At 48.0% G+C, this 16281-nt stretch overlaps 1 protein-coding gene and 1 long non-coding RNA gene across 2 annotated transcripts; one reads left to right on the top strand and one right to left on the bottom strand.

The window, feature by feature from the left end:
* Nucleotides 1-553: 553 nt before the first annotated feature.
* LOC142777376 (uncharacterized) lies at nt 554-4094 on the bottom strand. The gene is made up of 3 exons (XM_075881716.1): nt 3800-4094; nt 3313-3406; nt 554-3041 (listed from the first exon to the last, which is right to left on the bottom strand). The coding sequence occupies exons 1-3, from the start codon at nt 3950-3952 to the stop codon at nt 646-648; spliced, it is 2643 nt and encodes an 880-aa protein (XP_075737831.1). The 5' UTR covers nt 3953-4094; the 3' UTR covers nt 554-645.
* Nucleotides 4095-13257: 9163 nt separating this feature from the next.
* LOC119175628 (uncharacterized) lies at nt 13258-14458 on the top strand. The gene is made up of 2 exons (XR_005110327.2): nt 13258-13775; nt 14267-14458. It is a non-coding gene; the product is annotated as an uncharacterized LOC119175628 (long non-coding RNA).
* Nucleotides 14459-16281: the final 1823 nt, after the last annotated feature.

The raw sequence follows: 16281 nt of genomic DNA, 5'->3' as shown, positions 1-16281 counted from the left end.
CCAGCCACTCAGTAGTGCTCGCATTGTACGCGTTGAACTTACTTCATCCTGCTTTTTCCCCCGCCTTGCGTGCCCTCGCAGCTCTGAATAATCTTGCGGGAATGAGATTCAGATTTGTTACACAGCTATTTTTCTGTTATAGCTGGTTGAGATAGTGAAACAGCGTAAACATCAATTGAATCTCTCGTTTTTATGTGACCACTGAGAAAAAAATCTTACTAAGTTATTGGAAAATACAAGATGAAATGCAGTAATAACGATTTTGATGCCCTATACCTGTTCAGTTTTTCTACTTTCCATAGATATATGTAAGCGAGCAATCTAATTATCCGAGAAGTATCACTCTCGTATTCTGCCTCTGTGACGCTGTGTCGGTATTGCTTCGACCGCAATAATATTAACTTACCATAAACATTCTCCAAAGATCACAACCTTAGTCAGCTTAAAGATCACAACGCTGTTTTTATCTAAGAATGTGATATTGTATAACAAATAAGAAAAATGTCTATGAACTTAAGGAGGAGGATGAAGAAAGGACAGGGAGGTTAGCCAGTTCACAATGAACTCAAAATATTTTAATCAAACAATAAGTGTTCTGAAAGAAAAAATAATAAAATTTATAAGTGACTGGTCCAGTTCGGCTGGTCACGGAAGGCTTACCCCAGCGCACGTCTTGCTTCCGTGTTCATTGACGCCGTTTGAACTAACGTGGCGCAAATGCACGCGAAGCCTCAGTCTTGCATAATTCGCAATAAGGAGTTTTGCTACGGCGTCACTGTGCTCGGAGCAAGTCTTTACGCAAGGGCGCACCATCTCGTTCAAATAATCGGTCACGGCCTTCAACGGGGACCTTAAGCGCAGCAAGCCCTCACTCCAACTTATGATGCCCCTGAAATGCTCTTCACACGACTTGAGTGTCAGCAAAACATCCTTGCTGGGATATGTGAGGTTGCCACCTTCACTCCTGTACTCCTTCAGAATAGTCAGAGTTGCGTGCTCGCTTTCAGTTGAGCCTAACAAGGCAGAATTACAATGCCCGCATCCCGCTACAACACTCAGCATACCTTTTAAAAGGAAGCCGCCGATGTAGAAAAGGATGTTGCATTCGTTTTCTTGAAGTTCTTCAATGAACAAAATTTCCGAGTCATCAATGACATCAGCTTCCACCTCCCCGTGCTCTTGTTTGCCTTTTGCAAGCATGTCGGCGAGGTACTTAGCATCGTCGACTTCGTAGCTTGACGTTCCGGGTGCATGAAGGAACTGACTCACGCACACAAGCTTCAGGGCACACTTTAAGTCATATGCGTTAGGAACAGGCTTCCTGATGCGCACCACCGAAAACAAATTTTCGAGGCAGTCTTGCAAGATTCTGCTCGTGAGGAAGAATTCGTATCCTTCACTGCGCAAGAGAATGTCTTGGAGACGAAGAACGACTTTTGTTGTTATTAGTAAACCTGCTTGCGAAGGCTTCCACTGTGCCTTGCTTCCCATCTTCATTCCTTGAAAAACTTCGAGGGCCGAGTTCAGTAGCTCAATTGATTCGTGGTACCTCCGCATGTCTCGAAGGCTGAGAGCAACTGATGGGTGGCGGGAAGACATTAGCGTGTACCAGTTGAATACTAATTCTAGAAACCAAGCTGTTGTCTCTGCCTCCGGCTCTATCGCGTCCTCTTTAATTAGGTACCGAATCGCTGCAGGAGCTTCCCTGAAGAAGCGGACAGCAACTCCCACTTTCATTTTTGTGAAATGGCCTCGCGAAATGTGTAACTCTGAGAGCCTCGGGGCGACTTTCAGCTCTCGTTCAGCATCATACTTAATTACACTGCGCACATGGTCCACGTTCACTTCTTTTGATGGCAGATTGTGCTGGCATACTGTTGCATCACTCAGAAAGAATACTTCCGATGAAAGCAACTGTGACTTGACATTCTTCAGCACGTGTGCAGCATCTGCTGTGAAAAACAATTCTTTGTCTTCCAGACAGGGGTGAGGCACTGAACATACAGTAATGGAATTCCTGTGGCTGGAGAATCCGAGCTCGCGCCACATAGCCCGATTAGAAGCCCCCATGTCGCAAGTGACGACACGGATTCTTAAAGAGATTTCCGCGCAGAGCTGCACTATCTTCATGACGTAGTCCTTGAGGATACTACCCTCTACATGACTTCCGGTGAAGTGGTAGGCAATCACTTGCTTCCATCTCGTATTCAGGCCTCCTACCATGAACACTAGTGCGTGATGTGCAGGTTCGTCTGGATTTTCTGGCATAGTTTGCCCCCCCAACACCACATCCTCAGCGCGATCGAGCTCGTACCCGCGAGCAATCTCCATTTCATCCAAGAACAAAGCACAGTCTTTTTCAATGTCTTGCATGTTCTCTGCTTTGATTTTGAGAACATCGATGACTTCCGTCAAAATTCCGGGAAGAAACTTGAGGCCCTGAAGGCGACGTGCAAGGGTTTTTCCGGATGGCAAGGGGTAGCCCAGATTTCTTAGTGTCTGGTAACCAGTTTTTCCACAGGAAAACTTAATCTGAAGCGCCTGCTTGATTGTTTCTGCAGACCAAGTGCTTCCCTTATTACTCTGGCGCCCAAGAGCCTGCAGCTGGTCATCATTGAGGAATTTCAAACGCTGTCCGAATAATTCCATTTTGGTTTCCAATTTTTTCACCTGTTTTTTTAGTGCTTGAATGGTTGAGGTGGCTTTCCGATGGACTTGATGTAGCTGAGTGTATTTTCTGCCCATATCAGAGAGCTGCTTATTTAACTGCTTGTTTTCACGTGCCCCGTCAGGTGCATCGGCCGAGATCACAACTTCTTCCCTTTCCATAATGTGCGGTACTGAATCAGGCGTCTGAGAATTGCAGCTTTGCGGTTGCTGTGCGCCAAGACTGTCTGTGCGTGAATTTAAATTCGCCTGTGCACTTGTGAGTGGCGTACAATTAATGGCCGTAGAGTTGTCACCGCGTGTTTCTTGGCATGCATCAGGCAACACAGCAGGTCCTGCCCTGTCCTTTGGCGCCTTCCTTTGTGGAGGCAAGCCTGCAGTGCAAAAAAGGACAGTCACAAGCTGCAAGTATTACAAGGTAGCCAGCTCTAATCACAGGCCTGTACTGGATTTTAGCAGTATTATAGGTTGCAGACATATGCCTTTTCTCAGGTCGCAGGCACGTACCCCGACTTTCTTAATATCCTCAAACGAGGAATTCCACGGATCATCCTAATTTTTGAAACTAAATCATTTTAGCCTTGTACTGTTGCCACCTGTTAGGTTCATACAGAATCTTTGACGCACAGTGAAACAGTAACTTACCCCTGAAAGGGAACACCGTTGGCACAGCGTTCGGCTTCAGTTTTATCCACTGGTCAGCTCGGTGCTGCTCGAAATGGCTTGCTTCAAAATGTGCCTGTAAGTCCGTTATGAACCATGAATTTTAGCTTAGCTTAGCCTAGACAGAATTACTAGAAAGACACAGTATACCACACAACTTTTATTGAATTTCGTGATTTGCAATAAACGAATGAAAAACACTTTTCTGTAAATACGCAATTTAATAACAAGCAGCCTATTTTGTTTATACATATAGTGACTAAAAACTGGTACAAACTTCAAATACTGCGGCTGCGCCACACGTTTCCATAGCTGCACTTTTAGAGATCGCAAAAAAAGAGAGAAAAACTGCAACTTAGACGTGAAGCGTTTACAGCACCGACAAAGTGACCCACAGACACGTATACACATTTAAAAAAACAAGTTTCAAAGTTCTCGACGAGAAAAGAACACATGTCGGGATACTCACACTGCATACACACGAGGACTTCGTAGGCTGCCACTTGTCTCGCTTAATCTTCACCATCCATAGCAGCCTTCTTTTGGGCTCTGTCGGAAAATGGTAGAGTTTCCAACCATTTCTGGAGTTGTTCGTGCACATGGGCACGCAGCACCCAGTCATTTCCCTAAAAAAGTATATGACAGAGCGGCCACAGCTCCTTCTTTGCTCCCGTCGCTATGCGAAGTGAGATCTGCAATGGCGGCGGCCGTCAGGAAAAACCGGTCGCGGCGGCGAGCACCCCGTCAAACAATGTCCCCACCCTGCAAGGAGCGGCGGGCGAGGGAAACCATTCAGGCACCCTAGCCGCGATACCAACGTGCACCCCCTGGCAGCGACAGCAATAACCAAAGCAAGGCTTCTACAGTGGTGGTCAAGGAGACAGTGAACAATTGTGATGTTCATGGACCTGGTGTGCTTTTTTTTCCTTTTTTTTTCTCGTTCCGGTCAGGACACTAAAAGGTGCCCCCCCCCCCCCCGGTATGAAGGGGAAGACCACAGAGATCATCATCAGATCATCATCATCATCGTTGAATGGGGGGGGGGGGCAAAACTCGTTACAAGAATGTTGACCTCTCCGATGTTCCCTTCAACCTGTCTTTAAAAAAACCTGTTCCTTTGCTCCCACGCTACACGCGTTCTGCACGTGTTTTTGAGAGTTTCGCCTCGCGCGCGGTTAGGATGTACACGCTTTTGTCGCGTTTAAGATCGCCGCAATTTAAGATTTTTTTCGTGGCAGCAATTTGGTGAAAGGTCAGCGATCTCCTCAGCCATGTAGCAGATGCGGAGCAAGTGGTAGCTGACAACGCCATAATCAAACTCTATAAAAACATGTGCGATGGCAAAATGCCTAATTAAAAAAAAAACTAGCGATTGCGACCATCTGGTGTGCACAGAAATATGGCATACGAGAACTGCACGGAGATAGCTATGTATGGAAATTTATTTATCAAACATTGTGCGTAGTCCGTTGCTTGAATCATTATTACATTTAATGAAAGGTATCCAAAGAGCAATGCGCTTGTTGTACTCGTTGTTAGGCTAGTTGGTAGATGTCTCAGTTAAACAGTCAATTTCGCGCCAAAATCACGACCATACTGCAAATGAAGAAAACACATAGACAGGGCGGGCGCGCTTGTTGCATAGACAAATGTCCTTGTTACTAACCGCGTTCCAATCTTACCCTTAAAACGTGGCGGTATGAAGGGGTCACGTTTATGATAAATATATATACCCTTTTATTCTAGCTTTACTTGATAATTGCACATGCACGGAACAAATTTTCGCTGAGCGTAAATTTTGGAATCAACTGTCTAAAGAGAATGCTTTAAAATGCATAGTCAGTTATGCGCTTCGCTGCTTATCATACCTCTGCGCCGTTCCTGCGTGAGATGCCCGTTTCCTGTAAGCGGCTGGAACTATCGTCAGTACATGAGAAGTGTGCTCGCTTGAGTCACTTTGCAGTTTTCCGCAAAATGGCTGCTACAAATCATTGTCGAAGCTTTTGGCAACCACATTCTTCTATCGGCGCTGCTTAGATATAAAAGATATATAATCACACATCACAAATACCACATGTGTACACAACTTCAACTACTACAATATCGAATAACAGTAGCAGCATAAACATGTCTTCGCAATTTTTTGACAGTGCTGAAAAGACGGAAGTTGAAAGTAATATGGCAATTTGCGCTTTTAAGATGCAGATATGTATCTCCATGTAATTCGAAAGCTTAGAGGAGTGGTGACGCAGGAATAAACTCCTGTCAGGTTAAATGCATCGTGCACGTGCTCATTTTTATAAAAAAATTTACTTGTCTCGGCGCACTGTTGCGATCCATGCTTGTCGCCTGCTTTTTCTGTTTGGGAATGTTGAAGTCGACCCCTTCGTGTTTACATGGCCATTGTCACAGTTGACGACACAGCTATGATTCCCCCCTCTTTGTCGCGTTGACATGGCGGAACGAGGGCTGTTTCACGTGCAGCGCGCGCTTCACAAGTATACGCGGGAACCAAAGGGAGCGGAGGCTGTACGCTTTTTCCGGCAGGGAAGCGTTGACGTCGGCGGACAAACTTCTCGGGTCTTCTCTCTCACGACGGGGAGCAGGGGGGGGGGGGCGCAGTCAGGTCTGCACATCGATATAATAGAGGCTGCGACTGGGGGGGGAGCGCCAAGTCAGCCCCATGCATTGACATAAGAGGGAGGGGTGGCACTGCGACGAACCTTCGCCCCTCCTGAAGGGGAACCCTGCGTACGCCTATGCGTGACACGAACACTGCTTGGGAGCGAGGACAGTGTAAGAAAATAAGAAAAAAGTGTGTGTCTTACACCGCGAGAGCTAGCAAACGAATGGAATACCACGGCAGTTTGTCCACTTTTTTTTTTTTACGTGCCGCTTTGGCATCGCCTAAAGACGACACGCATATCCGCGTGTTGTGTGTTCTAGATTTAGTGCCATGGACCCTCAGCCGCCGGCGTACGCACGCTCTGGCGTTCCATTGTACTCCCAACTGCACCTGCAGAATATGCAAAGAAACGTACGTGGGCGGCTGGGATCTCCCTATGTCCAAGGTTAAACTTCACATGAAAAGGTATCGAAACCGGCTCCGTATATGAACGTCTACGGTTTTGAGCCCACGCTGCTTGCTGCTCCTGTGTTCTAGCCTGCTTATGGCAACACGTGCACAGGCACGCAGGCAGAAATTTGTTTAAGGTGAGGGGGGGGGGGATACTACCTGGATCCGAAGTTGGGGCCGGCCAGGCAGACGTGGTCAAGCGTCGTTTTGTTTTGTGCCCTGTATGCGATGGCATTTTTGGAGGGAGGGGGGTCACAGGCCTAATGTGCCACCCCCTGGCTACGCCACTGCACGTGCACCCTGTCTAAGGTTCCCCAGCGCTCGTTGCCCCAGCAGGGCGAAGCTTATTCTCTGCGGTGGTGGTGTGTGAGGGGAAGGCGCGCCTCGAAAAGAGGATCTCGCACGAGCTTCTTGCTTCACACAAGCAGAGCAAACTACAAACTGTGGACTTTCTTGTTTCAATCTACTATCAGTCAGAGCCATTTCTTTTCTTATCGTGCCTGTTCGCACTGTATTTCAAGTGCCTTTTTATCACAGGCGAGAGGGTAATAGCCTGTGATCAGAAATTTCCAATAATTTAATACTTTATTTTGATACCGCATCCCTTGGGTAAGCTTTCCGGGCAGCATATATTGAAAACCTAGTAGGAGCAGAGCTAGCAACTGGCGGCGAGAGCTGATTGGCTACTTGAGCCGAGGGATGCTGTGATGTCACGCCATAGCAACGGCGACGGCGCCGCTTCGGATCTTGGCCGCTTTGGCCGCGCCACCGTTACCGCTGCTTCGTACGCGGTTTTGGCTTTCACGCTGCGCGCGTTTGGCCGCCCGAACCGCTCTCTCTCTCGCGGCGCTTCTGGTTTTGCGCTGGGCCGCCGATGACTACTGGAGAACCTTGCCAAACCATGAGCGCTACGCGCTCCGTTATTTAGTGAATAAAGTTGCCTTAATTAGGAATGCATTCCTACACTTCTCCAGGGCATTGCAAAAAACAATAAAATGCTGCGCCGTTCATGGAGTTATTTGAACTCTATTAAGAAACTTTATGTAATCGCCAAAATTACGCATCGGAATACACTGGCTGTACTTAAAGCTCATAGCGCGTTGAAGCTATCTCCTATCGCGTCCGACGCGCGTTGTTTAGTGAATAAAGTTGCCTTAATTGGGAATGTATTCCTAGCTTTTCCCAGAGCATTACGCAATTTTGCGCCGAAAAATTGCTGCGCCGTTCACAAACTTCTTTGAATTGTATTAAAAAAAACCTATCAGCAACATTCGGTACCGAAATAACGGGCTGTAATTAAAGCCATGGAATACATCGTAAAAGCGCTACCACACAACACAAGGGAAGAGGAGACGAGCACAGGCGCAAACTAACAACTGATTTATTGAACGCAGATCAACAAGTATATATACCGGAAAGATCAACAAGTATATATACCGGAAACAGGAAACAGAAAAAAACGTTCAAACAAGGCGCGTCAGAAATTGAATTTCGGCTTTGTACAGCGCAATAGAAGTGTCGCTGACACAATCCTCACCTGCTTTTATAATGAAAAACGCTTCTAAGGTTTCACGGGCCGTTTTTTGCCTACTTCTGCCAAGAATTTTTGCGCAGCGGAACCGTGGTTCACAATTCGAGCACGCCGCGCAGTGGTCAACAAGATGACTTCTCTCGTTATTGTTAAGATTTCTTTCGTGTTCCCCGAGTCGGTCATTGAGGCAGCGCCTTGTCTGGCCGATGTAGCTCATAGTGCATTGAAGGTGCCTCCCATCGCGCGGAGAGCTGCTTTGTTAAGTACGCGCAGTATCTGGAGCCAGCATGTGCCTTTATTATATCACCTAGTTTGGTCCACATGCTCTAAAGCGCCCGTTAAGTTATTTTATCGAAACAGCAAATAATAATAAAATAATGCGTATTAATGAAAGCTTACAATGCATTGCAGGCGTTTCCCATCGCGCACAGTTTTGCAATAATGCGCACGGCGCAGTCTCCGGAGCCAGCACGTGCCTTTATGTCACCTATATCAACTTTAATCGGAACTGCGCAGAGCCTACATACACGCACTTTGGCCGATTTGCGACCCAATCATGCCACGTGTAACTCGTGAAATAAAGGAAACTGGTATACAGCGTTGTACATAAGCTGTGACCCTTCAAACACCACATTTCTATCTTACAAATAAATATCCGCGAACTTGAGCAAGAGGAGATGAACAATTGGAAGTATTGTTTCTCTAAAATGTAGTTGATAGGTTTGTTCGTTTTCTTGTTTTGCATGACAATTTTGTTTCAGAGGTTAACTTTTTTTGCTCCGAACGGCCACGTGCGCTTTTCCTTCCCGCAGTCCACGGCCAGCATTTTTTAAGTCTTTCGCGGGTTGTGGGGTCCTTGAGGCTGGCAGAACGAATCTTTCTCCTTTTCACACCAAACCACATTTCTGCGTGCTTTTGTGCAGCGGCCTACGCGGTTGAAGCTTAAACAAGGCCGTGCCGCTGGTGCGCTCTGGGTTCCACTGCCTACTGTAGTCAAGCGATCGCTGAAACGAGCGAGCAAGCAGCCTCCATATCGAATTGCCACATCGAATTGCGTATGGCTTGATTCTATATGGTCGTGCAGCCCAGCTTCTCGACGGAAAAGCCCGCGCGGCCAAGGTCCAGAGTGGCACCGTCACCGTTGCTATGGTGTGACGTCAGAGCGTCCCTCGGCGCAAGTAGCCAATCAGCTCTCACCGTCGGTTGCTAGCTCTGCTCCTACTAGGTTTTCAATATATGCTTCCGGGCACTTGGGTGGGCATAGGGGGGCAGGCGAGAATTTTGGGGGGGCTCCAGCCCACCCTTGCCCCCCCCCCCCCCTTGCCCCTCCCCTGGCGCCGCCCCTGGTACGATGGCCATCCATTCAAAACATACATCAGCACCTTAGACAAAACTGGGTCTTTTTGGGTTTCGTCACTGATCCTTTTCGCAGATAGTGGTACGGCTTCTACTGCTGAAAAGAAGTGAACGTTGATATGTGGGGTTTAACGTCCCAAAACCACTATATGATTATGAGAGACGCCGTATTGGAGGGCTCCGGAAATTTCGACCACCTGGGGTTCTTTAACGTGCACCCAAATCTGAGCACACGGGCCTACAACATTTCCGCCTCCATCGGAAATGCAGCCGCCGCAGCCGGGATTCGAACCCGCGACGTGCGGGTCAGCAGCCGAGTACCTTAGCCACTAGACCACCGCGGCGGGGCAAGAAGTGAACGTAGTCGCTTTCGTCGGTGTTGTTCGGAAGCGGTAATCGCGATAACGCGTCCGCGTTTGCTACTTGGGCTCCCTTTCTGTACACCCATTTGTAGCGATATGCAGCTAGCACTAGCATCCAGCGCTGCATGCGTGCTGCTGCCATTTGCTGAATTGGCTTTGTTTGCCCCAGCAGTCCCTCCAGGGGAAGGTGATCGGAATAAATGGTGAATTCACGGCCGTAAAGATACTTGTGAAACCGTTTGATTCCGAAAATCACAGCCAACGCTTCCTTTTCTATGTGTGCGTAGCCACTTTCGGCCTTGCTCAAAGTGCGTGACGCATAAGCTATCGGCCTTTCTTCCCCGTTCACGGCATGAAACAACACTGCGCCAACCCCGTAAGGAGAGGCGTCGCAGACTAATCCAAGAGGCTTCTTTGGGTCATAGAATGTTAGCACGCTCGCTTGCGTAAGGAGGCTCTGACTCTCCGCGAAGGCTTTTTCTTCTTTTGCGGACCAGACCCACTTCTTATCCTTCTGAAGCAGTGCATACAAAGGCTTTAGCCTCGAATACATGTTTGGCATGAACTTGGAGTAAAAAGTTATCATGCCGAGGTACGCTTTAAGCTCACTGATGTTCTTAGGTGTGGGTGCTTCCCTTATGGCTTCAACCTTCTCGACGCACGGGTGCACACCATTTTCGTCAATGATATGCCCAAGATATTTGACAGAATTCAAGAAAAACTTGCATTCTTCCTTTCTCACTTTTACGCCGTGGTCCCTGAAAACCTGCAGGACTGCTTCAACCCGGGCCAGGCATTCGGTATGCGATGCTCCCGTGATGAGGACGTCGTCGAGGTAGCATACCACTCCCGGTAGTCCTTTCAACAGCTCATTCATGATTGCCTGGAAAACTGCAGGTGCACTTGAGATTCCGTACGGCATTCGAACATACTGGAACAACCCCATGCGAGAGTTTATAGTCAGCAAGGGTCGCGAGTCAGGGTGCACCTCGATTTGCTGATATGCCGTCGAAAGGTCCAGAACGGTGAAAACCTTGCCCCCAGCCAGCGTCGTGAACAAATCCTCCACCGCGGGCAGTGGGTAATGGTCGGTCTTCACACATGGATTCACCGTCAATTTATAGTCTCCACACAATCGTACTGTGCCGTCTGGCTTGTGAACAGCTACCAGCGGCGTGGCCCAGTCGCTGCGGGTTACGGGCACCAGTACGCTCTCTTTTTGCAAGTTGCCTAGTTCATGCTCGACAGGTTCACGAATGGCATACGGCACAGACCGCGCCTTGCAAAAGACTGGCATGCTTCCTTCCTAAAGCACCAGTTTTGCTTGGTAACCCTTTATCAACCCTAAACCAGGTGAAAAAATGCTGGCATACCTTGACAGGATGCTGTCGACAGACGGTTGTGCGTGCACCTCGTGAATGCTGTTTAGGTCCATTCCGAGGTTCGCAATCCAGTCGCGGCCTAGGAGTGCTGGCTTCTCTCCTGGTACCGCGATGATTGGCAGGAGTTTCCGCTGTCTCTTATAATCGACCAAAACCTCCGCTTGGCCTTTCACTTGTAGCGTCGCTCCGCCGGAAGTCTTGAGCTTCATCTCGCACTTCGCAAGCTGCGGCGGCTGCTTTAGCTGCCGGTAAACGCATTCCGGAACGAGTGATACGGCTGCGCCCGTATCTACTTGCATCTTCACAAGCTGGCCGGCTATCTGTACTTCAACTTCATATGGTTGTTCCGTGCCCACCAGATACACACCGTGCAGCAGCAGCCCTGTGCTTCCGCTGGCTTCGTCACTCACGTTGTGGACGGTGCCAGGCGCCGGTTGCTTTGCATCTGCACATGCGCGCCAAATGTCCCACGCACTTGCAAAGATGGCATTTGAATTTACGATAACGGCAGCAACGGGCGTCATGCTCTTGACCGCATCGATAGCAGCTTTGCATTGAACTGTTCTTCGGCTTGCTGGCAAACTCCGGTTCATTCCCAGTCTTCTTTAGAGCGTGAATGTCGGCCTCCGTATTCGCAGTTGGTCGGAATCCCCTCGACTCCCGCTCCGCTAGCTCAACGCTCTTAGCAAAAACGCAGGCCGATTCGAACGTCAGTTCCTTCCTCTTCAGTAAACCCGTCTGAATGGTGGAATTCCGTAACCCAGCGACGAACCGGTCCCGTAAAGCGTCGTCGAGAAACGTACCGTAGTTGCACTTGGCTGCCATGTGCTTCAGCGTGACTGCAAATGCCGCGACGGACTCCCCTTCTCCTTGGTACCTCCTGTTGAATTTGAAACGCTCCGCAATGACTTGACTTGAAGGCTCGTAGTGGCCACTCAGCACTTTCACCAAGTCCTCGAACGTCTTCTCTTCAGGTTTTGCAGGTAGAAGAAGGTCGCCCCGCCGCGGTGGTCTAGTGGCTAAGGTACTCGGCTGCTGACCCGCAGGTCGCGGGTTCGATTCCCGGCTGCGGCGGCTGCATTTCCGATGGAGGCGGAAATGTTGTAGGCCCGTGTACTCAGATTTGGGTGCACGTTAAAGAACCCCAGGTGGTCAAAATTTCCGGAGCCCTCCACTACGGCGTCTCTCATAATCAAATGGTGGTTTTGGGACGTTAAACCCCACAAATCAATCAATCAGGTAGAAGAAGGTCCTTGAGCGTCTTGTACGCTTTCTTCCCTATGGCAGAGATGAAGGCTGACTTTTCAACTTCTTCGTCTTGTACGCCGGCTACTTTGCAATAGTGCCCAAACCGTTCTACATACGATGCGAAATCTTCGTCTCCTTCTTCTATGAAGGCGTCAAATTCCCACATCTTCGCCATACCTTGCCTTTCGCCTTCCAGCTGTCGTTGCTCACAGGATCCGCCCCCATCGTTCGGTGCAGTCTATCCCATCCTCGTCGCCATCTGTTGTAGCCGGCGAGCAAGGCGACGCTGGACTCAGTTGGTGGCGAAGGTTTAATGTGATAAGCAAGCGGCTCGCATGCCAATATAAGTACAGGTACATAACGTAGCCTGTGACGTCAGTACGGCGCGTCATACGTTGGCTACTACATGCTCGACAGCGTCACCAGCAAACCTGTGGCTGTTGACTTGCTGATAAAACCTCCGGCTCCACCTGCATGCTGCTCCAAGGCGGTCAAATATTTCAAAAAGTCGGCAATAGTATCGCTGGAAGATGAGTCTGGCCGCAAAGCTTTAGACGGGAACCGCGAAGTCGCGCAGGCTTAAAAAAATGGGAAACGTGCGGGCGTTTATCTGCTCTTATCTGCACCGTCCGAATTAATCAGTCTCACCAAACCTAAAAATCCCTTGAAAAAGCAGTCATCAATGAAATGTAAAGTTAAGCATAGAAACAAGTATGTGGCATGTTCTCTGGGAGTTGTTTATAGGACCCCCCTTTCCTGTGGCACCTGTTATGTCGGAACGACCGGAAGGTGTCTCAACGATCGACTGAGGGAACACACTAACAATGTTAGAAACGGGAAAGATGGTTTTCTTTCTCAGCACTGCACTGAGTGCAACTGTGTACCCCTTTTCAAGGACACAGTGACGCTGTATAACCACAGAGAGGAGCGCACCTGAGTTATCGTCGAGGCCGCGCAGATGGCACGCGAACAGGTGTCATGCATTAGCAAGTCCTCCGTGTCTCTGTCCGACAAGGAACTAAGGTTTCTCGAAGGTGCGTGCAACTAGTTATAATACTTTTACTTTTCTGACTCGTTTCTTTATAGCCTTCTTTTTGCCTTTTTCATTGCTTATGTGTTTTTACCTTATTCATGCATTGCCCTTCGTACGTGTCACATGGTTTTCGTCAGATGGTTTACTGTCTCCTCTACATGGAAATGCAGTTCGATTGTACACGTCGCACAGCCTAGCAGTGGCGATTAAAACCCACGGGGTGGCCCTTCGCGGCATTTCACCGTTGCGCGCATTGCGAACAGGTGGAACAGCACAGCAGCACTTCGTTTTTCATGGATTTACCGCAGCCTGTTCACAACTACGTTGTCAGAGGTGAAAAAGAGAACAAACGCAGATACCACAACAAAGGGGACGTCGGCTTCATGTATCACTTCCCATCGAGATCGTGGGAAGCAACTCGGCGGCAGAAGTGGATCATCGCTGTTCGGCGCGTCAAGTAAGTGTCGCCCTTGGGAATTTTTTAAACCGACATCAGAGCAAGAACAATATCGGGAAGCGTTCGTGCAACGCACGGTAACGTTATAACTGCTCACAAGCTTCTGGTAAAACACGCACAGTATCTGTCACTCGTGAAACCTAACATCGTAAGAGCTTGGACGCATGGCGCATTTTCCCGCGCATTGATTTGTCAACGTTCCTTGCCACTCCTTCGTGCACCAGGACGATGACTATACTGCTGGAACGGTCTCATTAATGCCAAAGCTTTCTCGCGCTTAGTACGACCGAAATAAGGCTGAAGTAACTCGTGGAGTATTCGCCAAATTACCGCTTCTCTCGCGCACACGTTTTGTTTTTCTGTTATTGTCAGCTGATTGCTTCATCACTCGTCGCGTATTCGGATATTTGTGTTTCGCTCGCGCACACTTGCACACGTTTTCTTTTCGCGTTATTGAGTGTCAGCTGATTGCTCTCAATTCAATGTTTCAGCGCCGGTGACCTATCATCTTGGAAGCCTAACGAGAATACCGGGATATGCTAGAGGTATTTCGAGAACAGCGAAAAAGCACCATCCAGAATCATCCTGGTTACCTTCCGGAGAGGTGGTCGACAGCTCCTGCTCAACAGCTTTCGAGGTTTTCGAGTAATAAAACTACAAGTGACAGCTGATCGAGAAACGTATACGGTCGTATTTGTGCGCTTAAGTGGAATTCAACGTCGTAAGCATGCTTGCTTTGCTGTGACAAGCACTTCGCTGCGATGTCGGTGTCCACTTCATTAACACTATATACATGGTCGTTGTCGTGCAGTGCGTGTCCCTTTTCAAGCGTCGGTGTTCGAAAATAGGCATCGATGTTTTTATTCCTCGTAAAACCGCAATGCAAAACAACGACATGCCTGGCAGTGCAACGTCGGGGAAAGGGTATTTATGCTGGCACTGATTGCAGCAGAGTCAGTTCCAGTCGTACGTATTCTCACGCGTAAGTGTGGCACCTTTCTTGCGAAAAAAAAAAGGTGCTGTGAGATTATCGTTTTATCTGCGAAACAAGCTTTCAACATGAATACTTTTTTGTGCGTAAGTATAAGTGTGAAACTTCAGGATATGAACGCGATTAAATGAGAACTATTTTCTTCAGCGCACCCCGATGCGAACGCTGCTTCACGTAGTGGTGCCATATAAATACATAAATAAAACCTTTAGGATAGATAGATTGATATATATAGCTGTACCCTTTAAGTCGGGCGGCGGCTAGTGCCACCTAGCCGTAATGCTTAGTGAACCAAAAACTAGATTTAGCTTTTTTTTTTTAATAATGAAGTTGAGGACTGGTACTTTGCAGTGAAGGATTGAATTTTCACTCGTGCCTTGACTTCAGCCACCAATCAGAAAACCTCCTTCTACTGTTAATTATACCCGCTTAAAATCCATTTTGCCCTCCCTGTCCCTAAACCCCAGTGTTTTGAAAAACTCTGCGTCTCATCCTGAACTATAGGATGAAGCCCTTTACAGAACATTATCAAGTGTTAGTCAGTTTCCTCCTCCTCTTCGCATGCACTGCATACCATGTCTACCCCTTCGTATTTGGCCCGATATGTCTTCGTTCGCAATACTCTTGTCCTGGCCTCAAACAGTAGAGAACTACCCCGAGTATTATCATAGATCCTTTCCTTGGCAATTTCCTGCTTAAAAGTTCGATAGATCCCTAGTGCGGACTTCTTAATCATGCCAATTCTTACATATCGGTCTCCGTTTCCTTCACCTTCTCCTTAACCGATAGTTCTTTTTGGTTTGCCCCCCTGCTGTTTTCTAAGTATTTCCGCGTCAATTTTCTGGTTCGCTTCCTCCATTTTGTATCGACATTCTTCATGTACAAGTAACTGAATACCTTCCTAGCCCAACGTTCCTCCCCCATTTTTCTCAATCGCTTCTCAAATTTTACCTTGCTGCTAGCTTCCCTGCCCTCAAATGATGTCCATTCCATGGCACTTCGTACTCCCCGATTTGTCGTATTCCCGTGAGCTCCTGAAGCAAGCCTAACTATTCCACGTTGCTTAATTTCTAATCTTGCTTGAACTTCTGATCTCATGCACAAGACCGCATTGCCGAACGTCAGCCCAGGAACCATGGCCCCTTTCCATATTCCTCTTACAACATCATACCTATTGTAATTCTACCCTCTAGGTTAACCAGAGAAAAGTTAGGTTAGCTACGCTACACTGCTGGTATGAGAAGTAGAATAAGCAGAAAGAGAAGGGTACCTGTTGATAAATTTCACTCACAAGCATGGTCTCAAGCAAGAATGCCATATGGACAGCACACACACCATAATGCGGCAATACAGAAGGATTGCAAGTTCACATAGGCATAGTATTCCTTAAGCTTATGCTCCAGGTCTATAGCAACAGAATATATTGCAAACTGCAACTATTTACAAAGGAACTGCTGTTTTAAAGCAATGATGAAAAGTAATTGTGTGCATATATTGGGTTTAGAATAAAAATTA

This window comes from Rhipicephalus microplus, chromosome X, assembly GCF_043290135.1.
Source record: "Rhipicephalus microplus isolate Deutch F79 chromosome X, USDA_Rmic, whole genome shotgun sequence".
Lineage (NCBI taxonomy): Eukaryota > Metazoa > Arthropoda > Arachnida > Ixodida > Ixodidae > Rhipicephalus > Rhipicephalus microplus.
The sequence above is the reverse complement of the archived record's forward strand: the minus strand, read 5'-3'. Positions and strand labels throughout refer to the sequence as shown.

Excerpts from the sequence above, each read along its gene's own strand:
- LOC142777376 (XM_075881716.1), bottom strand. The coding sequence starts at position 3,952 with ATGACTGGGTGCTGCGTGCCCATGTGCACGAACAACTCCAGAAATGGT. Across the intron at positions 3,407-3,799 it reads AGTCCTCGTGTGTATGCAGT|GCACATTTTGAAGCAAGCCA; the intron begins GTGAGTATCCCG and ends ACGGACTTACAG. Across the intron at positions 3,042-3,312 it reads AACGGTGTTCCCTTTCAGGG|GCTTGCCTCCACAAAGGAAG; the intron begins GTAAGTTACTGT and ends TTTGCACTGCAG.